Source organism: Camelina sativa, chromosome 18 (genome assembly GCF_030686135.1).
Source record: "Camelina sativa cultivar CO46 ecotype springtype chromosome 18, ASM3068613v1".
NCBI lineage: Eukaryota > Viridiplantae > Streptophyta > Magnoliopsida > Brassicales > Brassicaceae > Camelina > Camelina sativa.
This window is the reverse complement of record NC_141897.1, coordinates 6,598,031-6,624,424: the sequence shown is the minus strand read 5'-3', so window position 1 is coordinate 6,624,424 and position 26,394 is coordinate 6,598,031. Positions and strand designations below refer to the sequence as shown.

Below are 26,394 nucleotides of genomic sequence, written 5' to 3'. Positions count from 1 at the left end.
TCCAGAGTTGGTTTGGGGTGTGTGTTTATGCAGCATGGGAAGGTGATTGCCTATGCTTCGCGGCAGTTGCGGAAGCATGAGGACATCTATCCTACTCAGGATTTGGAGATGGGTGCTGTACTTTTTGCCCTGAAGATTTGGAGATCTTATCTTTATGGTGCAAAGGTACAGGTGTTTACAGATCGTAAGAGCCTAAAATATATATTCACTCAGCCCAAGCTGAATTTGAGGCAGAGGTGGTGGATGGAGCTGGTGGCGGATTATGATTTGGAGATAGCCTATCACCCTGTTAAGGCTAACTTGGTTGTTGATGCTTTGAGTCGGAAGCGGGCGGCTTCGGCTCAGGAGCAGGATATGGAGTCTCTGGTAGGAGAGATCAGTGCATTGAGCTTGTGTGCAGTTTCTCAGGAGCCGTTGGGTTTGGTTGCAGCTGATAGAGAAGATATGTTGAGCAGAGTGCGGTTGGCTCAGGAGAAGGATTTGGGGCTGGTGAATGCCTCAAAGGATGTTGATTAAGAGTATCAGGTTTCGGCTAATGGTACTACTTTTCGTGTGCCTAAGGATGAAGAGTTGAGGCAGGAGATCCTGAGAGAGGCTCATGCGAGTATGTTCTCTATTCATCCAGAAGCGACTAAAATGTACCGTGACCTCAAGAGGTACTATCACTGGGTCGGGATGAAGAAGAACGTGGCTAGTTGGGTTGCGAAGTGCGATGTGTGTCAGCTAGTAAATGCTGAGCATCAGGTACCAGGTGGATTGCTGAAGAGTCTTCCCATTCCAGAGTGGAAGTGGGATATGATTACTATGTACTTCATGGTGGGTTTGCCAGTGTCCAGGACGTTTGATGCTATTTGTGTCATTGTGGACCGGTTGCCTAAGTCGGCACATTTTCTGGCCATTAAGAAGACTGATGGAGCAGCGGTCTTGGCTAAGAAGTATGTGAAAGAGATAGTCAGGTTGCATGGGGTGCCAACGAGCATTGTATCTGATAGGGATTCCAAGTTCACCTTGGTGTTTAGGAGGGCATTTCAGGCAGAGATGGGCACTAAGGTGCATTACTCTAAAGAAAAAGCTTCATCTCCTTCTCTTCCTCCTTTACACTAAACAACTAAGAGTGTTCTCCCTTTCTCTCCCTCTCTCTCTCATAACAATGTCGACAATAGCAAAAACAAGAGAGGAGACGTGACTTTGAGAAAGAGATTAGGGGTTTTTGGTTTAATTAGATTAAACCAGGATTTAATTAAACCAAAATTAATTAAAATCCACTCTTTTGGTTTACTCAACATATCTCAAATTATATTCCCGGAACACGGATGTTACGATTCTCCCCCACCAACATAGATTCGTCCTCGAATCTAGAACAACCATCAGCCAAGGACTCCTGTGCAAACCTCTCCACGGCCCACACTCCTCTAAACGATCTACGGAAGGTCACCTATAGGCGATAGACTCACGTTCCAGGCATTATTTGCTCTCGACTTTTGGACTTTCCTTTACTCACGGGCCTAAACCTTGAGTTTTTATTGGCTCCTCATCAGGAAGTGCAATACTCGTCTCTCTGGTTGCCACCCTACAACGCGCCCCTGAATCGTCATCCGAAGTTGATATACCAACCGCCACCAAGGCCACTCGTCCCGACGGACCGCCACCAAGGCCACTCGTCCCGACGGACCGTCACAAAGACCATCTATCCCAAAGGACTCTCACAAAGACCATTTGTCCCGTAGGACCATCACAAAGACCATCTGTCCCGAAGGACCGTCACAAAGACCATCTGTCCCAAATGACCGTCACAAAGACCATCTGTCCCGAAGGACCGTCACAAAGACTATTTGTCCCGAAGGACCGCCTAAACATGCAACTCTGGCTAAACAGCCAGCCACAAAGGCCACACTCTGGCTAAACAGCCCGCCACAAAGGCCACACTCTGGCTAAACAGCCCGCCACAAAGGCCACACAATGGCTAAACAGCCCGCCACAAAGGCCACACAACGGCTAAACAGCCCGCCACAAAGGTCACACAATGGCTAAACAGCCCACCACAAAGGCCACACATGTCTCGCAAGACCGCCGCACACGACACACAATTACCCCATGGTCTGCCAATAAGGCCACACTAGCCTCTCCAAGGCTCACAACCAATAAAAATGGACAAATTTTGACTCACATAAAACTTTCCATTTTTAGAACTTTTATTTCAGGAAACTTTCCCTCAACATCATCACAGTCGCAAAGGACTCTTATCAAAGGAAACTTCTTCTCCCAAAGTTCCTTGATCCTCCACCCGAGAACCCTCACTGGTCTCGCCTACAAAGTCATGTTAGGCTGAAGATCCTCACGAATCCTAGCCAAAAACTTATCATCTTCACAAAGATACTTCCGCAACATAGACACATGGAAAACCTTATAGAATGCTCGCATAACCTCAGGTAAGTCTAGTTTATATGCCACTGGTCCAATTCGCTCAACCACTCTGAACGGACCCATATACCTCGAAATCAACTTAGTCACAGTCAATGACCTATTCGGAGCCCGCAACATGGCCATCGTGAGGTACACTCTATCTCCAACCTGAAACTCAAGATCTCTCCTCCTCCTACCGGCATAACTCCTCTGCCGATCCTGAGCTTCTTTCATGTTAAGCTTGAGAATCCGAATCTTCTCTGAGGTCTCCTGCACAAAATCTGCCCCATACATGCTCCTCTCCCCCATCTAAGTCTAGCATAATGGTGTACAACACGACCTCCCATACAAAACCTCTAAGGAGCCAGCCCAATACTCGCCTGGTAACTGTTGTGGTAAGCAAACTCCACCAAGCTCAAGTGATCTGCCCAATGACCACCCCAATCCAGCACACACATCCTCAGCAAATCCTCCAACGTCTGGATCGTCCTTTCTGTCTGTCCATCTGTCTAGGGATGATAAGCTGTACTCATGTGCACCTTAGTGCCCATCTCTGCCTGAAATGCCCTCCAGAACACCGAAGTGAACTTGGAATCCCTATCAGACACAATGCTCGCTGGCACCCCATGCAATTTAACTATCTCCTTCACATACTTCCTAGCCAAGATTGCTGCTCCATCAATCTTCTTAATGGCCAGAAAATGTGCCGACTTAGTCAACCGGTCCACAATGACCCAAATAACATCAAACTTCCTGGATACTGGCAAACCTACCACGAAGTCTATAGTAATCATATCCCACTTCCACTCTGGAATGGGAAGACTCTTCAGCAAGCTACCTGGTACCTGATGCTCAGCCTTCACCAGCTGACACACATCGCACCTCGCAACCCATCTAGCCACGTCCTTCTACATCTTAGTCGCTCCTGGATGAATAGAGAACATGCTCGCATGAGCCTCTCTCAGGCTCTCCTGCCTCAACTCCTCATCCTTAGGCACACAAATCCGCCTATGCACCAAAATAGTACCATTAGCCGAAACCTGATACTCTAAATCAACATCCTTTGAGGCATTCACCAGCCCCAAATCCTTCTCCTGAGCCAACCGCACTCTGGTCAACAGATCTGCTCTATCAGCTGCAACCAAACCCAACGGCTCCTGAGAAATCGCACACAAGCTCAACGCACTGATCTCCCTTACCAGAGACTCCATATCCTGCTCCTGAGCCGAAGTCGCACGCTTCCGACTCAAAACATCAATAACCAAGTTAGCCTTAGCAGGGTGAAAGGCTATCTCCAAATCATAATCCGTCACCAGCTCCATCCACCACCTCTGCCTCAAATTCAGCTCGGGCTGAGTGAATATATACTTTAGGCTTTTACGATCTGTAAACACATGTACCTTTGCACCATAAAGATAAGATCTCCAAATCTTCAGCGCAAAAACTACAGCACCCATCTCCAAGTCATGAGTAGGATAGTTGTCCTCATGCCTCCGCAACTGCCGCGAAGCATAGGCAATCACCTTCCCATGCTGCATCAACACACACCCCAAACCAACTCTGGATGCATCTGTATAGACTACATAGGGTTCTCCCTGCTCAGGCAAAACCAATACTTGAGTAGTAGTTAACATCTCCTCCAGGCTTGCAAAGCCCTCCTCGCACTCCTGTGACCACACAAAAAGAACATTCTTCCTTGTCAACTTAGTCATAGGACGTGCTCTGCTTGCAAAGCCCTGCACAAACCTCCTGATCTCTGTGGCATTCTGCAGTCTAGGTCAATCTCTAATAGCCTGAATCTTCTCCGGATTTACAGAAACCCAATCTGCAGACACAGTATGACCCAGAAAACCTATCTCACGCTGCCAGAAACTACACTTGCTCAGCTTAACAAACAGCTTCTGCTCACGCAGCTTCTCTAGAACTGCTCTCAAATACACTGCATGCTACTCAAGACTCTTAGAATAAACCAGGATGTCGTCGATGAAGATGATGAGAGACACATCCAGAAACTCCTGAAACACGCTGTTCATCAACCTCATAAACGCTACTGGCGCATTTGTTAACCCAAACGACATCGCCACAAACTCATAAACTCATACCTCGTCCTTCTACTTGACGAACAACACTGACGCTCCCCACGGTGAAGTGATAAGACGTAAGAACCCCCTATTTTTCTTCCTCAGCTCTACTAGACTAACAATCAAGTATGCTGACATCAACTCACCACCACCCGGATATCAACACCTCTTTTCCACCCAAGAACCTCTAATAACTTGTCTCTTAGGGAAACTTCCACAAGATAGCTTACTACAAAGTTAGCTTCTCGCTTAGAAATTCTCCACAGCAAATCATCAATACGAGCGTAATAAAACAAACTGGTACCATATGTTTGCATATTCTGATTCGCAGCATCAAATGCTTTGCAATCCGCCAACTTATACCACTTGCCTTGTTTCCCTCACCAAGCTTACCAAAATCTTGAATCTAGCAACCCTGTCCATCTCCAATGAATGTACACCAACATCGTCGCAACGATTAGATTATCCTGCCATAAAGGCTTCTCGTGAACTTATGTATCTGGAAAACATGCCTTTCCCGGCTCAAACCTGCTGCAACTCCCCTTCCCGGGACTCCAGCACCACCGGTCTCACAATCCTGGCGCAACAACCACACATTCATAACCGCTCTGGTCATAAAACCCTGACCCATTGGTCAACACATCCAAAACCCAAGATTAAAACACCATCACTCTCTCGAGGTATACATTCAGTCGTTATGTTTATTCACACGTTCTAGGCATTGCTTGCTCCCAACTCTAACATCCTTAGGTCGCAACCTTTGAGCCATACCGATCTCACTCTTAGACTAGCGTCTTCGAGTTATACCGTCTCACTCTTGGACCACAATCCTCAAGATCTCGGTATCAGGGGAACTACTCATCCCCTTAGCAGAACATCATCCCCTCTGCCACTCTCGGAGCCCCCAGCCCCTTGAGCTATCGGTTTTCAGGAGAATCACCATCCCCTCAGGAGCAACAATCCTTAACGACTATAAACATCTCCTGACCAAAAGTACCTCCTGTGGTCCGAGTATAACATTGCAATGTTACACCTTTCCCCTCAACTTCTCTTACTGGTCATCTACAACTGCTCCATCCTCCTAACAAAAGATGGATAGTCCTCAACATCCACAGCCCTCGGCTGCACCCCACCACATGCGGTACAACTGGAGCCTGCACTGGTACCCCTCACGGTAACCACTCCAACAACACGTCAACAGATCCGCCAAGCAATCATCTTGTCCCTTTGCTTCACCCGCTGCAACCCCACACCTGGGTCCCCAGCACATCCGGTACGCTCACCGGCTGAATCCCCCTCTGGTCCCTCCTGATACGCTTGCCACCCTCTGACATACCTCCCGTGGAACTCTGGACCACAGACTCGCTGGCCTTGGGAACTTGCACGACCACGACCACGACAACGCCCACGTCCACGAACAACAACTCAAACACCTGTAACCACTGCACTTCCAGGAACAGAGGCTAACAAGCAATCTTAACATAACACAAACCACAAAACATAAACTCACCGTAGAATCACACTGTAGGCTCGAAAAGGATGTTCTAGGACTCCATGCCACACACAATTGACTAACTCACATAATCAATCAATACATGCAATCCCAAACATCACAATAGAAACCTAGTGAACCCAAACCTAGAACCGTAAGGGCTATGATACCAAACTGAAACGACCCAACCATTTTTTTTGTTTTTAAATAATAAGTAACTAAATAATAAATAATAATAAGCTACAACTAGTGGTCTCATACCCACTAGCCACCTAACCACAACCACAACCAACAGCGGAAATAACCAATACCAATAAATATCCAATAATACTCCAACAATTATAGCATTTAACAATATCCAATAATCAATCAACATGAAACATAGAACCAGCAATCTAGCAATGTTTCTAATGATCCAACTCTAGCAACCTAGCAATGTCAGACAACATCCAATCGAGTCCCTAGAACATCCTCCTCTTCATTGCCTTGATTCCACGATCACACTTTGCCTTTACCTGTATCACAAACACAGATTGCAATGCATGAGTATTTTATAAACACTCAGTAAGACAATTCTCCCATCTACTGGGCTATACACACAAGCAATAGAGATACTCTAACCATCAAACAACAATCAACAAACAAACCAGGCTCTGCATCGACGGACACATATAAATTATAATTTTTTGTTTTCAAAAATATGTTCTCAACGTAATAACAACACATTTATACAAAACTTCTTTTTGAAGTTATTCATTAACATGATCGGAACTATATTACATAAATATTATATATGAGATTACAACACATATAAACGTTTGTAACATGTATCATGATTTAACTTCAAATATTATATTATTTTCTTTAATTTCATTATCAATTATAAATCGGTGATGATGTAAATTAAAATTTTATATGTTTTTATTCAAATTTTGTTTTCAGTTAAGGATTTGAACGATTAGTATTTGATTATATTCCTTCTTCTTAATATGTTTTACTTTTTAATGTAGTATTTTTAGATTTAAATTATTTACTTCAATTTGATTATCAAATTAGAAATCTGTGATGATTTAAAATAAAGTTTTGTAATAATTTTTTTAAAGTTAAAATATGTAATATCAAAAATTTATTTTTGAAAAATTATTTTTTATGTTGTAGTATTTTTAGTTTTTATTTATATCTATGAATTATCCAAGTATCATATGTCATTGTGCTTAAAATTTTCAATTTTTTATTTTTATTATGTCAAATAAACTTTTTTTTTTCAATTTTTCAATTATTATTGGGTTAGTTATAAACTCATTCCAATGGTGGAGATACTTTTTCTAAGCTTTTTTTGTGAGTAAACAATTTTAATGGTTAAAGATACTATGATACAAAACAATTTTAGTGGTTAAAGGAACTATGTCCAAGTGAAAGCAAAGGGACATAAAATTGGTTCAATTTGTTCATAGACACACTGTATAGGTCGTGATAAAGAGTATACTTTAACAATAATATACTTTTTGGTGTATGAACACGTTCTTTGTGGTAAAACTTAGAGTTAATGGATATTAATAAGATGACGTTTTGACGAGTTGTTTACATGTAAAATATTATATGGTTAAGTTGTGGAATGTTTTTGAAATTTGGCAATAACGATATTTATTTTGAATATTTGGCAAAACTTTATGAATGTTTGGCAAAACTTTTGGTTGCTGATAATTAAATTTTATATAATAAATTTAAAATATAAAAGTATAAATTAGTGTATTAATGTAAAATTAAAGAAAAAACAAATTTCAGCTACGGGAATATGATTTTTTCCCTAACTAAAAATATTTCTATATATTTACTTCCAAAAAGTAATTTTTATTTATAGAAAAAGATTAATATATCGTTTTATTTATTTTTATTTTACAATTTAAACTAAAGGAACTATGTCAAAGTGAAAGCAAATGGACATAAAATTGGTTCAATTTGTTCATACACACATTGTATAGGTGGTGAAAAAGAGTATATTTTAACAATAATATATTTTTTGGTGTAAGAACACATTGTTTGTGGTAAAACTCAGAGTTAATGGATGTTAATAAGATGATGTTTTGACGAGTTGTTTGCATGTAAAATATTATATGAATAAGTTGTGGAATGTATAGGTCGTGGAATAATTTGTTCATAGACACACTGTATAGGTCGTGATAAAGAGTATACTTTAACAATAATATACTTTTTGGTGTATGAACACATTCTTTGTGGTAAAACTTAGAGTTAATGGATATTAATAAGATGATGCTTTGATGAGTTGTTTGCATGTAAAATATTATATGAATAAGTTGTGGAAAGTTTTTGAAATTTGGCAATAATGATATTCATTTTGAATGTTTGGCAAAACTTTTGGTTGCTGATAATTTAATTTTATATAATAAATTTAAAATATAAAAGTATAAATTAGTGTGTTAATGTAAAATTAAAGAAAAAAAACAAATTTCATCTATGGGAGTATGATTTTTTCCCTAACTAAAAATATTTATATATATTTACTTCCGAAAAGTAATTTCTATTTATAGCAAAAGATTAATATATCATTTTATTTATTTTTATTTGACAATTTAAACTAAAGGAACTATGTCAAAGCGGAAGCAAATGGAAAAGTTCCAAAATTTGAAAATTTGTTTCGGAGAAAATTATGAACTCTGAAAAATACTTAACTAGCTAATAATCTTATTATTGTATGGAAAAGTATTATATTATTGAGTCAGTCATCATATGTTTGGAAAATTATTTCAATTGGTATATAAAATGAAAAATATATTTCTACGCTCTCTTCACCTTCTTTGTTTAAACTAAACGAAAAAACTATGCTAACTAATTTTAAAAATTCAATACTCAAATATAATCAGTTTGGAGTGACACAGTGACACCTTTTTTTGTTTTTTTTTTATGACAATCAGTGAGACATTTATGTTATGTAGTTGGAAATTAAGAAAACCACATGTTTGAAGTGTATCTTAGATACGGATCAGAGAGTCCAGGCCCAGCTCTAATATGATTTTATTTATAGAAGAGTCCACATTTAGGCCTATATTCGCGGATGCGTCAAATCAGGTTATAGAAAACGCCGTCGTTTGCATTTTTCTCTAGATTCTTCTTTTTCTTTTCAATTTCACCAAAATTTCCGACACAATCGTCCTTGTTCTTCTTCCCCTCTTTAACTCCGAACAAATCAGGCTTTGGTTTCGTCCCTGGATCAACTTTGAGATACTACTCTAGATTTCAATCTGAGAATTTTTATTTTTTCTTGTCTAGCTTTGGTTCCATCATCTGAAGAAAAGTTTCAATTTTTCAATCTCCAGCGACGCCAAATAGGTTCGTTCTTCGTTACTTTTCATGGAATTTGATGTTTTTTCTTAGCGTTTGATCCTTTTTCGTATCTATTATCTCTGATTTGGCGTTTTTTGTAGCTTAGGACGGCTCAAGTTTTGATTTTTTTTTACAAAGACTTTGCATTTAGGTCTGAGTCGTTTGTTCGTGTCTTATTGTTCATTGTGTTCCTTTTGATCAATACCTGGAAATGTGTGCGTAAAGGGTACAAAGGATGCTGCTTGGTTTAGATTTGATGGAAAGATGATTGCTTACGAACTTTTTTGTGTTTTCAATTTCAAATACTTTAGGGTTCATGGAAGATCAACCCATTAACCAGTGCTCTAGTAGCAACAATGCATTTGAGAAAACTCCAGAATCAACCCTTGAGCTTAACATCAAGACGTTAGACTCACAGACGTATACTTTTCAAGTGAACAAGAATGTAAGGAATCTTGTTCTTCTGCTTCATCTGCATATTTTTAAGCTTAGTATTATGCTTATATTATCTGATACTATTTTGGTTCTAACTTGTTTCAGGAAACAGTTTCACTTTTCAAGGAGAAGATAGCTAGTGAGACAGGGGTCCCTGTTGGTCAGCAGCGGCTCATTTTCCGAGGAAGGGTTTTGAAAGATGATCATCCTCTCTCGGAGTATCGTATCCTTGTTGCTACTTACTTTATTAACTTGTAGATATTTTGTTATAGTGTAGCTGTTTGTTGCATTATGCTTTCTGCTCTGTGTATAAAATGCATGTTTTCCAAAAATATGTCGTAAGTCTGGCATTTGGTTGATTAAGTGCATCTATGCTTTTTTGTATAACAAGTCCATTGGCAATTTTTTATAAGCATGAGAAAGGCTGCTTGATCTTTAGATAAAAATTGGAAGTATTACCAAGAACCTTCTGCACCCGCATAATGCATATGGTTGTTTTTGTGTAGTTAAGGAAGATCTAAATAGTGTGTTCATGAATTGCCATGTAATTTCTGCTGATTTCTTCTGTGAATCTTACACTGTAGTGGAAGCTGTAATCCATGAAAAATGTACATATACCCCTGTGCTAAGTTTAGCTTTATGTCGTTGCCTTCCGTCGCTTGTTTACTTCAGTATGGTTAATAACTTGACATCGTCTTAGATTTGGAAAATGGGCATACTTTACACTTGGTTGTGAGGCAGCCAGCAGAATCAGTTCCTACATCTGGTACACCTTCAGAAGGGGCTACTGCAAATGATGGTAATTAAGTCATATGCGCTTTCTGAGTTTTTAAGGAGCTGTTAACAAAACCATCATCTGGTATCCAGAACCTTGATTTCAACTGATTCAACAGGAAATAGTACAAATGGTGGACCGTCTCGAAATGGAAGACATGTCTCCCACAGCGTAGTTCTTGGGAGTTTTAATGTTGGAGATCAGACTGAAGGCATTGTTCCAGATCTCAGCCGGGTAATCCTTCAGGATTTGCGATTTAGGTGTCTTCTGTGGAATATATTGTTTGTCCGATGGGATGGTTTGATTGGGCTTGCCGCTTGGGAGTAATGAGAAAGACGTGGCTAACCCACTTTTACTTTTGTTTTGCTTAGGTAATTGGAGCAGTTCTAAATTCTTTTGGAGTTGGTGGACAGCATCCTTTAAATAACAGTACTATTGGCACACCCTCTATGCCCGTGAGTTATTCTCTCTTCACACTCTACTTAGAAATTATTTCTTATTAGTGCCTAGTCTGCTATTTTGCTCTCTTTTCTGGATTTTTCAATGTTGCTGGTAGATGTTTTTTACATTGAGGATTGTTGATAATCAGATGCTGTTATCTTTCGATGAGTGCTGTTTTATTAGATTTAGTTGGTATTGTCATTCTCTATTACCTGTTTCTAAACTCAATCTTGCATGCGATTTTATTTCTTTTCTCCTAGTCGAATCTGACGTCTCATGCTCCTCCTGTAAATACATCTGATGGAGCGCCTGGCATTGGTGGTCAAAACCAAGCTGCAGGTCATTTTCAACCTAGGCAAGCATTTCCTGGTGTATCATTTCAAGCATCGATGCCTCATGTTGTTCAGATTCCGATTACAGCAGCTACAGCAATTCCTATTCCTTCATTTCTAATGGTAGTTCTTAGTCTCACGTAGTATTTTGATCTTGAGACTAGAGCTTTAATCTTGTTATGATACAGTGTAACTCTCTCATTCTGCAGCCTATTCCGGATTCGTTAGATACCCTAATGGAGTTCATTAATCGGATGGAGCAGGCATTATCACAAAACGGTATTGTGATCTAAAATTTTATTGTCATATAAGATACAGAACACATCAGTAATTTAATTGGATGTTCCTCCAGGCTATCAGCCAGATACCTCTTCTGCTACATCTGGTGGCCGACCAACAGAAGAGTTACCTAGAAGTCGACGCGGTGCACCAACACCTGAAGCACTCTCTGTTGTCCTAAGGAATGCTCAGCATTTACTGAGTGGCTTAGGTGTCTCTTCTTTATCGGTAAACATTTTCTTTACACAGCATATTAATTGATTCCGTCTATCTTTGTAATGCGAAGTATATGCTTAGCATGCATTGTCATCTAATCATGTGCTCTTTGTGATTTTCAACAACATTGTTGTAGCATATTGCCAGACGTTTAGAGCAAGATGGGTCCTCTTCAGATCCTACTCTCAGGGCACAAATCCAGACAGAGGCTGTGCAAGTAGGCCTTGCCATGCAACATTTAGGGGCCTTCCTACTGGAGCTTGGGCGCACAATTTTGACATTGAGAATGGCACAGTCTCCGGTGCGTTTTGGGTTATCTCTTTCGTAACTGTTCCTATTTTTCTTGACATGCGGCTCACAAACACTGTGATCTACAGGAATTATCCTATGTGAATGCTGGGCCCGCTGTTTATATATCTCCATCAGGACCGAATCCTATTATGGCTCAGGTTAGCTTCTAGTCTCATCTATTTTTCTTAGCTAACTTTTCTTCTTTTATGTAATTTTGTACTGTATTTTGCAGCCTTTTCCTCACCAAACCAGCTCTCTCTTTACTGGTGCTGCTGTCGCATCAAATCCAGTAACTGGACCAGTTGGTTTAGGAACTCCCCAACGGCACATTAACATTCATATACACGCTGGTTGGTGAAGTTCACTTTTTTTTTTCCATTGGACTTAGCTGCACAATTCGTCTTCATCGAGTTTCATTCTTAATTACCAGGCACATCAGGTTCATCTATGATGTCATCAGTTGGGAACCAGCGAAGCAATGGAGGGCAAGGAAACGGTGAAAACATTACAAGTTCAGTTCGGGGACTCCCAGTGACAAACATCATTGCTGCTGCTGTTCCACCAGGCTCTACCAGTGAGAATATTTCTACTGGGGTTCAACCTGGTTTGGATGGTTCTGTTTCAGTTGCCCAAATCAATGCAAGAATTAGAGAATTGGTAAACAATATGCAAGGAAGAAACCAGATTCCATCGGGTAGGTTGCCTGCTGACTAAAGTTTTACTTTGTGGGTAAAATGTTTTCAATCTTTCAAGCTCTGCTTCACCTATCAATCAGGAACAGAAGCTCTCGAGCGGGATATGTCTACGGGCCATGGGGTTGCCGGTGGTATACCTGAGCAGCCTACCAACATTGCAGCTTCGTGCACACCTGAGTCTTCAAGTGGCGCATTGCATGACTTACCATCTGAAAGGAGGAACTCGGTGGTATGTCTTCTCTACAATCAGATGTTTTATTTATTTGTTCACTATGGTTTTCCCTACCACTAATAATTTTTGTTTTTCAACCAGTATCCAAGTCAAAAAGAACTTAGTGAAGATTTAGGGCATCCAGCCCTTGCCAAAGATATCTCTTCTACTACAGGACAATCTTCAGCTCCGTCTGGAGAATCCCCAAGCAATGGGGACGATGCTACCGGTGATGCCAAAGAAACCAAGAAGGCTACTCCACAGGTAGCTACAGCTACACCACTTGGATTGGGGCTTGGCGGTTTAGACCGTAAGGTAATGAATGAGTTGAAAATAAGTGGCAAGTTGCTGCTATTTCATTTTCATTGCATGGCATATCCAGAAGTCTGTGGTTCCCAATTCTTATAGTCATAGTATGCTTTTTTATGGTTACAGAAACGAAGCAAGCAGCCCAAGGTAGTAGGCGAGAATGAAGATAGTGGGACTTCAGCTACAGTAGAAGGTGTGCAACAGAGCAGTGGGAGTAGTGGTCAGCAGCTTTTGCAATCTCTCTTTTCTGGTAGTTCTCGTTCAGATGAGACTGGTCTGAGACGTGGGCAAGGTTCAGATGATCAGCTAGATGTCTCAAGTGCAATGTCTCAGGTCATGGAGAGCCCTGTATTGGATGGATTGCTAGCAGGAGTATCTCGACAAGCTGGTGTGGATTCGCCAAATATGCTGAGAAATATGCTCCAGCAGTTTACTCAGAATCCACAGATCATGAACACAGTCCAACAAATTGCCCAACAGGTGGATGGGCAAGAGATAGAAAATATGATGTCAGGCGGAGCTCAAGGCGAGGGTGGTGGCTTTGATTTTTCTAGAATGGTACAACAAATGATGCCTCTAGTCTCACGTGCTTTCAGCCAAGGAGGGCCATCGCCTCAACCCGCAACACAGCAGCCTGATGATCTTCAACCTTTTCAGGTATGTCTATGGGTGATTTTGGTTTAGATTTGGTTTTCTTTTTTTTTGGATTTTCTGAGGTTTGATTTGAAGAAAAGGACAAAAACAGTGACTGAAGAAGAACTTAATCTAATATGGATCGAGTTAGTATGGTTTTTTTATATGGGGTTTGGTTTGAAGTTATGTCCAGTTGTGGTTTTTAATGAACCATAGATTTTGCTTTAAAAGAAGTCAAGTTCCCATTTGGTTCTGATTTTGTTGTCTTTTCAGTAGTAGAAAAAGTAAAACCATCCTTAGTTTCTTGGCCTAGCAGTATCTAAGTTTTTCAGATCGGGTCTTTTACTTTCGTTTCGGTTTTGATTGATTCGGTCTCAATAAACAACATTGTCTCTTAGTCTATGTCGTTGTAATGAATGCCTTGTCTAAATTGTGTTCGCATAGGTAAATGTTCAATCCTTGGCGCAAATGATTGAGCACTCTGATCCACCAGAGGATGTTTTCCGTGCTATGGTCGAAAACGCTGCTGTGAGCCAAGACGACCTTGTGAACGAGCTTTGTTGTGATGAAGTTCTTTCTCACGTAAGCATCAAACAGATTAGTTTTTTTCCTTAGTAATGGTAACGTTTCCCTTATCATACTTGTATTTTGGCATTGCAGGAATATGCGGAGTTGCTAAGACGTGATATTGAAGGCCTGCTAAAAGATGATCAAGGTCCATAAGCTGTTTGGTAGAATTTGTTCCATAAGTGTCAGATATTTGGAGTATCTTTTGTTTATTTGCTGAGATCCCTCACTATGTATTCCGTGCTATGGTCTACTCTGCTGAACACAAGCAACCGTAATTTATCTGGTCTCTAAAGGGCCGATTTGATTTGATATTTCCATCTTTAACCACTTCTCATCCCCTTCAATACCTCATAACTCCTGATATTGGCAAATTTACTTGGACTGTTCCTTTTTTCATATATATTTATTGGCAAATTTGGTTCTGATCAAATATCTTGGCCAAAGGGTGCTTAGCTAACCAGTGATATAAGTTGTTGTCTCCGAGTCATAATTAATCTACAAAAGAAAAAAAAAGATTATATTTTCTAGAAAATAATATAATTTTAAATGGTCAAACAGATATTTAAGTACTTCAATGTTAAATTGCACTCTCTTGATACAATTTTGTAGACTTTGCATGGGCATTCTCAGTTTAAATTTTAAAATGATTTTAATTTTATAATATAGATTTAATATCTATATATGTATATAAAAGACGCCCGCCTATATCCAATGTTTGAGCCGAACCTGAGACAGAAAATCATAATACGCAAATTATACCAAATCAAAGTTTATTTTTTATAAACACATTTTTTTGTTGCAATATAAGTATGAAATCTTTTTTAAATAAAATCATTCTTAAAGTTAATGCAAGTAATAAAAATTTTGGTAAAAACATACCACTTAAAAAAATTGGTAAGAAAACATTAGACAAGTAAACCGAACCAGAATAATAATAATAAAAAGATTACTCCCGCGACCTGTTCAGTATTCCGGTTTGGGTTTAGCTATAAAACCGGATTATTAAAACCCGAGAAAACCCGGATAAACCCGTTAAAAACCGGTGACCCGGCGTTATAAACCGACCCGCTGGGTTTCGGGTTTGATTCTCAATCATCCGATTTCATCTGTCAATCCTTTTTCTCACTTAATTTTAACAGATCTGTAACTTTTTTTTGTAAAAATTGATGAAAAACAATGTTCTGGACTTGAGTTGAAGCGAGGAAGAAGACGAAATATTAGAAGAGAGGCGTGAGACACGAGGGTTAGAAAGAGAGAAAACCAAATATTTTTATAATTGTATTATAATTTTAAATTAATAATTATTCACTTTAAGTAAAATAAACTAATATTTCTCAGTTCTTATACCTTTATACGAGTCATATATATTGATATACATACATATAGTATGCTGTCCCCGGCGCTGACTCAATGCACAAAGTGCATTTGCACCATGTCCAGTCTAAATTCATTTTTTTTTTCTTTTATTTTTATTCTAATTTTTCTTTTATTTTTATTCTAATTTTTATAAAATCTAAACTAAACTAATAAAATTATTTACATTTTAACCTAAATTTAAACATATTGTTGCATTTCTTCTTCTTTTTTCTTGCAACCCATTGTTTGATTTTACACTTTTCCTCAAAATATAGTGAGTAATTCGAATATTTGTGGTAAAAAAAAAAATTTCCTAAAAAAATTGAATATTCAGTGACTATCCCACCGGGTGTAATCGATGTCAATGACGAATAATGAATCATTCATATTTTTTTAAATAATAACTATTTAAACAAATAATAACATTTGGAATGGACTTTGTTACATATATATTAACAAAAATATAGAATATTTATAAGCTATCTTATTATATAAAGCTTGATGTCAAAGTTACTCATTAACAAGATCGTGACATGTGTCAATTCTAAATTTATTAAAATTAAAAAAAATTTAAAATTTCAAAACCTACCATAAAAGGTTTTATATAAAAGTAAAATAGAGAAAAGAAAACCTAATTTTATTTAAAGTCTTTTAAATAATAAAAAACCTTTGTAATCTTGCAAATGTAAAACAAAACTATTAACAGTTTTAAAAATATTAAAAGGTAATTATAATAAAATTATAAAATTTAAACAGCTTTAAAATTAAAAAAGATCATTATAAGGAAATTATATATATATATATATCATAAAATTCAAAATTAATATATAGTTTATTTCTTTTAATCTCAAGTTGCTAATTTTACAAGAAAAAGGATTACATTTTATATATGATAAAAAAATGATTGTAAAAATATACAATTAATTTATGTTTCTAAAAAATGTAAATACTCACCTTTATATAAAGAAAAAGATGGTTGAAAAAAAAATAGATCGTCTCATATTTTTTTTTCACCAATCAAATAATTTATTCAAAAAGACTGCTATTGTAATATATGTGATAGGAAATTCAAAAAAAAAAAATATAAGATAGGAGTATGTAATATTAACATATGCATTTTTTTAACTATAAAAATGTTAAAGTGAAAGACATATAATAGGTTATTTAATGTGTTCATAAAGACAATTTATTGGTAGTAGTAATGTATATAGTAGATTTGTAAATGGAGTATAGCAAAAAAAAAACAACTGTGTTCTATAACTAAAAGTTTATCTCTTTACTTTTATACATTGTTTTTACTTATGAAAAGAATTAAATATATATTCTATGTTAAATTTATTTTTATTTTAATAACTTTGAATCATCTACAAGTATTTTCTTCAACTAAAAGTGTATCTCTTTACTTTTTTTTTTCAACCAAACAATTAATTAAAAGGAAATTCCTCGATTAGTTGTCCAAGCTGGAGAGAAGGGGTTTACAAAAGAAACTTGAGAGATAAGAGAACGCGAAGCACGTACAAGTTAATCTACCTTCGTATTTGACGCACTCGGGATCTAAGAGATATAGAATAGTGGGGAAAACTCCAACACAATCAGTCTCAAAATGTTGACAAACGATCCCTGCATCCATGACCCACAACAATGCTTCTCCGAATGTAGGGGGAGGGGCTCCATCTTAGACACTTGTCCCCCAACAACAAGGTTCGCTCCTCACCAACGCAACATCACCAGCCCAATCTTGAATGCACATTGGTTGTTTTCCAAGAACCATCAATCTGACAACCAGGTGAAGAAATCTGGACATCCGAAGATGGAGATGGAGCTGACATGACCGCCGGAAAAGAGAGAGCCTCTTCCCAGGCTTACTTCTTGCCCAAAGCCTGAGCAATTATATCATTCGCCTCGATCTCTAAACCTTGAAAAACCTTATTATTTATGGCTTTCCAGATTGTCCATAAAATCCATGGTAATTGAAAAAGTTGATCAAGATCACCCTGTTGAGAGGCACCGCTCCAGAAAAAAAAAAATCCAAATTCGAGTACACCGACTCATATGGAAAACCCTCTGACGAGACCAGAGTCGGAGATAAATCCCAAACTTCACACGAGCAAAGGCATTCAAAGAAAACATGATTATTAGAATCAACCGTAGAGTCGCACCTTTTACACCAAATATCACATTGGACAACTCCGTGTATCAATTTATTTTTATAGATAGTTTTTACTTACTAAAAATATTTACTTTATATTCTTTGTTAAATTTAATTTAATTTTAAAAACTCTAAACCCGCACATCAGACGGGTCCTAATTTATATATATATATATATATATATGGTATTGATATGTTGACCCAGGGTTGAACCAGGTTGACCCAGGGTTGAACAGGGTTGACCCAAAGACCCGGTGACCCGGAGACCTATCCGGTTCACTCTCAGAAGAGCATACCTTTTTAGACATGCATGTTCATAGGCCTCTGAGTAACAGAATCACATAAATGATCAAGAGAAAAGTTTAGGTCTCCATCATATATATATATATATATATATATTATCTTATTATATAAAGTTGGGTTTTCAAACTTAACCATTAACAGAATCATGATATGTGTCAAGTATACTAATAAGATGTTGACACGTGTCAAAAATTATTATTTTTCAAAACAGCTAATAAAGAAAATAGATTAAACCTACATAAATTTATATGTTTATATCAGTTCCTAAATCAAAAAGGAAAATTAACAAATCTAATCTATTTTTTAAAGTTGCGTTTTCAAAGTTAGCCATTAACAGGATCATGATACATGTCAAGTATACTAATGAGATGTTGACACGTGTCATAAATTATTATTTTTCAAAACAGCTAATTAAGAAAATAACATTAAATCTACATAAAATTTACATGTTTATATCTTAAAAAAAATCGTAAATCATATAAGGAATTTAATAAAACTAATCTATTTTTTATTGTACGTTAATTATTTTACGTATTTTTTTAATTAGATTTTGACATGTATAAAGAAAAAATAATTCATTAAACATGCATATTATTATTAATCAATAAAAAGTGAATAACAAATTTAAAAAGAATAACATAAGTTATGTTAAGAAAATTATTATTTTTGAAACGTAATAGGACACCTAATTAAGAAAATAAAAATTTTATTTACATAAAAATTATGTTTGTGAAGTGACCATAGTGCAGTGACCATTGGTAAGTCCAATTGTAGAAGACACCATCACACAAGGGATCGAGTCATGCTCTCTACGAATGTAGGGATTTGGCTAATGGGTCGGCCTGTTGTTGTCCAAACGTTGACAGAAAAAAATTATATGTTTATATTGAAAGCTTTGATCTTTGATTTTTTTTTTTTGATATAATTTTGCCGATCTATTGCGTGAGTCTTTGATTCGTGTGGGTTCTTCAATGGAAACTATCAGATGCAATGAAATGAAATCTAAGTATATAAATCCCTCTAATTTAATTGAGGATGAAGACATTGATGGAGGTTCCAAAGGTGATTCTACGGTAAGTAACATTATAAGTTTGGAAGATTAGTCGGTGATTGATGTTTCTGGTCAAAATTTGGAATTTTCTCTTCTGAATAATGTTGATGATTATGGTACTAAAACGAGAGCTGCTTGATCGACTAATTGATAAGCGATTTTCAAATTTGGGAAGTTGGAATGGTAAACCGTTTAAAAATTGGCTTCGAACCGGATTTATGTGGTTTTCTATCGGATTTGGTTCGTAAACCGTTTAAACCCATATATATGGAGAAATATATGAGAACTTTTGATCCAAATAGAAATAAGTTGAGAATTTACGATTCAAGAATATTTGAGACGAGGTCATAGTTTTTAAGTAGTTTTGGTACAATACGATACTTTTGAGGAGTAAATAGGTCGTCGATCCTTAACGTGATTATGACATATGTCATGTTTTGGATTGTTTATAAAGTTTCTATTTGTATATTTGAATTATCTAAGACTTATATATACCATCGTGATTATAATTTTTAATTTTTTTATTATTATATTATATTAACTTTTTCTCAGTTTCTCAACTTTATTAGGTTTGTCATAAAATCATTGTAATAGAGTAGATAATTTCACCGGTTGTTCATCCAAAATATATTTTGGAGTAAAAAAACATTCATGGTTAAAGAAATTATGTCACAAAAAAATTTATCAATTATAAGAACTATAATTATGCCAAAATGAAAGTAAAGCAACATAAATTTGTTTAATTTGTTCAGAAGATATTTTATAGGTAGTGATAAAGAGCATACTTTAACAATAAAATAATTTTAGGTGTAAAAACATATTTTTAATGGTATAGAGTAAACTTGTACATGCTTACTAATTAGATATTACTTTGATTAACTCTTTGCATGTAAAATATTTTGTGTAACATTTTTATAATTTGACAATAATAAGTATCTGGCAAAAATTTTGATGGGATATAATTTAGCTTCAATTTATTGTAATAATTGTTATATTATATTAAAAATATATAAATATAAATAAGTATATGAAGGTAAATACCATATGATTTTTCCTCTAACTAAAATTAGTTATATATCTATTTCAGAGGATAATTTTTTTTTATATATTTTTAAGATTTACGATTTATTCTCTTCAACAATTTTTAAATCGGTACATCGTAGTGACCCTTTATGTAGTGTTATAGATTTCATATACACGTATTTTCCACGGTTACATTAAGGAAATTTGTTTCCACATTCTTGGCTGCCGCTGCTACAGTAATAGGAATGAAGATGATGATGTATTTAGGAGTTTGACATTTATTAAAATAAATAGGGAAAAAATGAAGAGGGAAAATAAATCGCTTTAGTCCCTTTATAACTGAATTCATAGATATGACATGTGCTCGAATTTTGAATTGTATTCCTTCCTTTTTATGTTTTTTCTTCATTCGTGCATGAGAAAGAGATAATTCGCTTAATCAGACACTACAACACAATGAGTTGCGTCTCTTCCAGTTGTGACTCGGATGAAACAACACAAGTCAAGACCGAAACATCACAACTCTGAAACTCAATTTTCGACCATGACATAAGGTTTCAAACGCTTTACTTCAGATCGTAAAAGTGGAGAATGTGGACACAGAAAAAAACGTGCATAATTTCGTTTAAGAATATTGGATAAATTTTATATTTTGAGAAATAAGTAGTAAATAAAAGTAAAAATTAAGTATGTGAAATTATTATAGTTTAATAGATTTTTGTTTGACAAATTTGCCCCTTGTCAAAAAATTATTGGTCGTGTGACTTGTGCTTTGATAACTCTCTAATTTACATGTTTTAAGCATCCTTTTTTGTCCATATTTTGCATTGTTTTTACTATAACTTTAGTAGTTTTAGGTCATTAACTGTAAGAATTTGCATTTAGGCCATTTAGGATGTTGCATTCTTGCATTTGCATATTTTGGATGAAAACAGACACTTAAGAGCCTAAAATGGGGAGAAACAAGGTCAAATCTGAACATGTACCCGAAGGAGCTATGGAGTAGGAAGAACAGTCCGAACACCAACCCGATTGAAGAGGATCCAAGAGCAGGAAGAACAATCCGAAGACCTATCCGATGGGCAACCTGAGCTCATCCTCGAGCACCTCATCGTGCAAACCCTCGGGCAGGACTGGGAAGCTAGGGTTAATGGGTTTCTATATATAAACCCCCTCTTTTCTTTCTCTCGCCCTAGCACGCCGCAGACCCTCAAACCAGAGAGCTAGAGATTCTGAGAGAGATCTTGAGCGACTCAAACAATTTTTCCACTTTGTTAGAATTCATTTTATTTTGTTTTTAGCACTTTTTCGATTCTATACTCTTCTACTCTACTTCTATTTTCAATACAATGCAATTTTAATTTATCTATGCTTTTGTGTTTTCTGTAATGAGATCCGAGTAGTGAAATAAAGTTTCTAGGGATGGGATAGACGATTTTGTGTTCTTGATCGGTTAGGATGTTTTAGCTTGGATGTTTATGTTTTATAAATTCCCTTCTAGATTGGTGTTCTTAAGGCTATCAACAGACCAAGAGGTTGAGATTAGATCTAGGGTATTTTACCATCGAGAGGTGTAGATGAAATGCTTGAATCAATCAATGCTAGAGATTTACTCACTTAGCCTAAGAGATTAGATGAATAAGGGGTTTATTGACAATAATGTATCGGTTTGTATTGCCTGCTTGGTCATGTTTCTCCAACGAGAGTTGGGTAGGGAAGTGATTAAGATTGATTGTTTCTATCACGAGAGTGTTTTAACAAGATTTTAGAGATTCATTATCTAGGGAATATTTGCTTGAGGCATGTAGGACATCGATATTGGTCAGGAACACTTAGGAGTTGATTACCCCATACTTAGGAGCTTTCGCATCTTGATTGTTTACATTTTATTCATTACTCGATCCCTTACCCGAACAGGTACAAGATCACCTGATTCGAGTATACCTTCGAGCTGTTCATACTCGTCTTGTTTACTCGATCACCCCACCCGATCATGTACTTGAATGCTTGCATCGAGTGCTTAGGTCGTGTGGTTCTTATTTAATTGCTTTCTTTTGTTTATTTTAGGATTGTTAGATCAAACCCATTGATTGCTTGACTTGACTTGTTTGTTTCTGATTGCATCTTATTTGCTAGCATAACAACCATTTGGATTGATAACCCTTTGTACTACAACTCCATAGGGAATTGATACCCTGGGTGAAAATCCTGTTATCTATTTGGCACCGTTGCCATTTGGTTGAATTTAAATTTGCTACGTTTAAGATTTCAGCATTTGCTAGATCAAGTTTTATCTTACATTTTGGTTCGGTACTGACTTGTCTACCTTCGTTTTCGTTTGTTTTGCATTTCAGGTACAAACCCGAGTACCCACCCGACCCGTCGCTTGATCACCTGGATCGAGTTGACCTTTGTGTACTCACTCGATCAACTGTTTGTGCATGCAAAAATGATCCAAGGGTAGCCAACACTTGAGTCCTTTCATCGATAACATCGACAGACCTCGGCTGCTACGTCAACAACAAGTCCATCAACCGCAACCACCAACAATTGAGGACGAAATGAACAATCAGAATAGTCCACCGGCTCCTCAAGAGAGGACCAACATAGGAGCAGGAGATGCTCCATCTACTCACACTCAAATACATGGCATTGTGCCACCTACTGTCCAGAACAACAACTTTGAGATCAAGAGTAGTCTCATACATAACAACAAGTTTTATGGATTGCCAATGGAGGACCCATTGGACCATTTGGATGAGTTTGATAGGCTTTGTAGCCTAACGAAGATAAATGGAGTTAGTGAAGATGGATTCAAGCTCAGGCTTTTCCCATTTTCTTTGGGAGACAAAGCACACATCTGGGAGAAATCACTCCCCAAGGAGTCCATGACAACCTGGGCAGCGTGCAAGAAGGCGTTTTTAGCCAAATTCTTTTCCAACTCCAGAACTGCAACGCTGCGAAATGATATCTCCAGCTTTGTTCAGAAGAGAAATGAGACGTTCAGTGAAACTTGGGAACATTTCAAGGGATACACTACCAGATGCCCTCATCATAGATTCAACAATGCTTCATTGCTAAGTACACCATACCAAGGTGTAGTCTCTAAGATACGGATGTTTCTGGACACCACAAGCAATGGTAACTTCCTCAAAAGGGATGTCGATGAAAGTTGGGATCTAGTGGAGAACTTAGCTTAATCTGATGGCCATTACAATGAGGAATATGATCGCACTGTGAGATCTAGTAGCAAGGACGAGGCCAACTACAAGAGAGACATGAAAGCTCTCAATGACAAGCTGGATAAACTCCTGAACCAGCAGCAGCATGTCCATGCCATCTCAGAAGAAGAGCAGTTTCTGCACCAAGATGGAGAGAGTACTTGGTTGGCGGTAGTGAACCTCATCAATACTAAAGGAGGTCACAACGTAGGGAACAGTACCTACATCCCCAATAATCAGTATCTCAGCCCAACCACTTCACACACTTCCTCATCCCTTGATTTGATCTCAATGATGCAGCAAGTCCTGTCAACTAAGAAAACCGATGCGGAACAAATCAATACATGATTCAATGACCTCGCAAGACGGTTATCGACCAATTATCAGCAACTACACAACAGGTTTGATGCTTTAAGCTCTCAAATTCAGCTGTTTACAGATAAATCAGCTTCAACTTCAACGAGTCAGGAGTCTGCGCTCGCGATAGCACTACGAAGTGGATGCCACTTACCACCTCGGGAGGCACCACCAACCATTCCTGTGGACAGCAATGACTTAGATGGGGAGGATATCCGTGAGCCGCCCACTCTTACTCACCCACCAAATCATCCCATAAAGCAACCCGACCCTTTACTCGATCACACCACTCGGGCTGATGATCGGGTGGACACTCCTGTAATCCCACCACCCACAGACAAACCAGGAGGAGAGAAACAGAAAGAGAGACGTATCATCCCTCCACCTTACAAGCCACCCTTGCCATTTCCTGGACGGTTTCACAAGGAACTTCTTGAGAAGTACAAGGCATTGTTCGAAAAATAGATGCAGGAACTCGAGTTCCGCATGCCTCTCATGGACGCTTTCACCTTGATACCCCCTTACGAGAAATTTCTAAAGGATGCAGTAATGGAACAGATCAAGCAATTTCAAGGAATGGTCATACTCAATCACGAGTGCAGTGCTATAATCCAAAGGACTATTGCACCTAAGAAACTGAGCGATCCCAGGTCGTTCACATTACCTTTCTCGAGTAGACCTTTGACATTTAGAAGATGTCTCTGCGACTTGGGGGCATCAGTCAGCTTAATGCCTTTAATTGTAGCTAAATGTCTTGAGTTTGAGAAATTCAAACCCACCGACATCCAACTAGTTCTAGCAGATCGAACTACAAGGTTTTGCCAAGTGGAGTGTTGGAAGACTTGCCGGTCAAGGTATGATCAATAGAGGTACCAACCGATTTTGTGGTTTTGGAAATGAACGTAGAACCAAGGGACCCGCTTATATTAGGACGACCATTTTTAGCCACCGTAGGAGCAATGATAGATGGGAGGAACAGGAAGATCGATCTAAAGCTCGGGGAAGACCTTACTATGCAGTGTGATATTCGGGAAACTATGAAAAAGCCCACAATCGCAGGGCAAACCTTCTAGATAGAGGAACTAGAGAAACTGCGTGAGGAGGCGCTTGAGGAAGTAATAATCAAGGATTGTTTACAAACAGCGCTAACAAAAGATAGCAAGGAGGGATTTATACACCAAGAAACGGTAATCTATAAGAAATTGCTCGATACCTATCGGGAAGTCATCAAACCTGAGTTAAGTAAAGATACATGGGAAGCTGAAAAGGAGAAGATAATGCTTGACACCCAAAGCATGAGCAACTAGGTATTCACCTCCTGTGTTATGTCGTGCAGCTGCTCAACACCAGGCCACCCGATCACCAACCCGATCACCACCACGACCAATATACTAAGGAAGGTGATCGAGCACCACTCCGAATCACACCTACAAGCGACCGATGATTGGTCCGAGTCAAAGGCGCCTAAAGTAGACCTAACTCAACTTATCCGGTTATTGTCAATTCTAGCCTGCCTGAAAAAGAGCTTAAATTGCTCTGCACTAAGTTAAGAAATTATAGAGGGGCAATAGGCTACACTCTAGACGACATCAAGGGTATATCCCCTGATCTCTGCACCCACCAGGTAAACCTAGAGGATGAATCATATTCCAGTGTAGAACCTCAGCGTCGGCTAAACCCGAACCTGAAGGAAGTGGTGAAAAAGGAAATTCTGAAGTTGCTCGATGCTGGAGTCATCTATCCCATCTCTGACAGTACACCTGACAGTACTTGGGTGTCCCCGGTGTACTGCGTTCCGAAGAAAGGAGGAATCACCATCGTCAAAAACGAGAAAGATGAGCTAATTCCCACGAGGACAATAACATGCCATCATCTCCCTCCCTTTCATCGACCAGATGCTGGAAATGCTCGCTAACCACCCCTACTACTGTTTCTTTGACGAGTATAGTGGATTTTTCAAAATCCCTTTACACCCTGGCGACCAGGAGAAAACGACATTCACCTGTCCTTATGGTACCTTTGCCTATAAGAGGATGCCCTTCGGTCTGCGTAACGCTCCCGCAACTTTCTAAGGATGCATGACGTCCATCTTCTCGGATTTAGTAGAAGAGATAGTGGAGGTTTTTATGGATGACTTTTCAGTATATGGAGCCTCTTTCTCATCCTGTCTCTCAAACCTCTGTAAGGTGCTCAAAAGGTGTGAAGAAACCAACCTAGTGTTGAATTGGGAAAAGTGCCACTTTATGGTTCAGGAAAGGATAGTCCTAGGCCACAAGATCTCAGAAAAGGGGATAGAGGTTGACAAAGCTAAGATAGAAGTGATGGTTCAACTGCAACCTCCTAAATCGGTGAAAGACGTCAGAAGCTTCCTAGATCACGCAGGGTTATACAGTCGATTTATTAAAGACTTCTCTAAGATCGCCCGACCG

General features: G+C 38.0%; 1 protein-coding gene and 1 non-coding gene across 3 annotated transcripts; one reads left to right on the top strand and one right to left on the bottom strand.

Annotated features, from left to right (window-relative positions):
* Positions 1-9,033: 9,033 nt before the first annotated feature.
* On the top strand, positions 9,034-14,814 carry LOC104760751 (uncharacterized). Of its 2 annotated transcripts, none has more exons than XM_010483706.3 (18): positions 9,034-9,324; positions 9,630-9,763; positions 9,859-9,976; positions 10,454-10,552; positions 10,647-10,762; positions 10,900-10,983; positions 11,230-11,424; positions 11,511-11,580; positions 11,654-11,808; positions 11,933-12,097; positions 12,174-12,245; positions 12,320-12,437; positions 12,518-12,781; positions 12,863-13,011; positions 13,096-13,308; positions 13,429-13,959; positions 14,380-14,517; positions 14,596-14,814. In XM_010483706.3, the coding sequence occupies exons 2-18, from the start codon at positions 9,635-9,637 to the stop codon at positions 14,656-14,658; spliced, it is 2,679 nt and encodes an 892-aa protein (XP_010482008.2). In that variant the 5' UTR covers positions 9,034-9,324; positions 9,630-9,634; the 3' UTR covers positions 14,659-14,814. The 2 variants fall into 2 exon arrangements, with proteins under 2 accessions (XP_010482008.2, XP_010482009.2); XM_010483707.3 differs by having other exon boundaries at positions 9,040-9,324; positions 12,869-13,011.
* An 8,527-nt stretch (positions 14,815-23,341) lies between these two features.
* LOC147921619 (small nucleolar RNA R71) lies at positions 23,342-23,448 on the bottom strand. Its single transcript, XR_015589898.1, has one exon. It is a non-coding gene; the product is annotated as a small nucleolar RNA R71 (small nucleolar RNA).
* Positions 23,449-26,394: the final 2,946 nt, after the last annotated feature.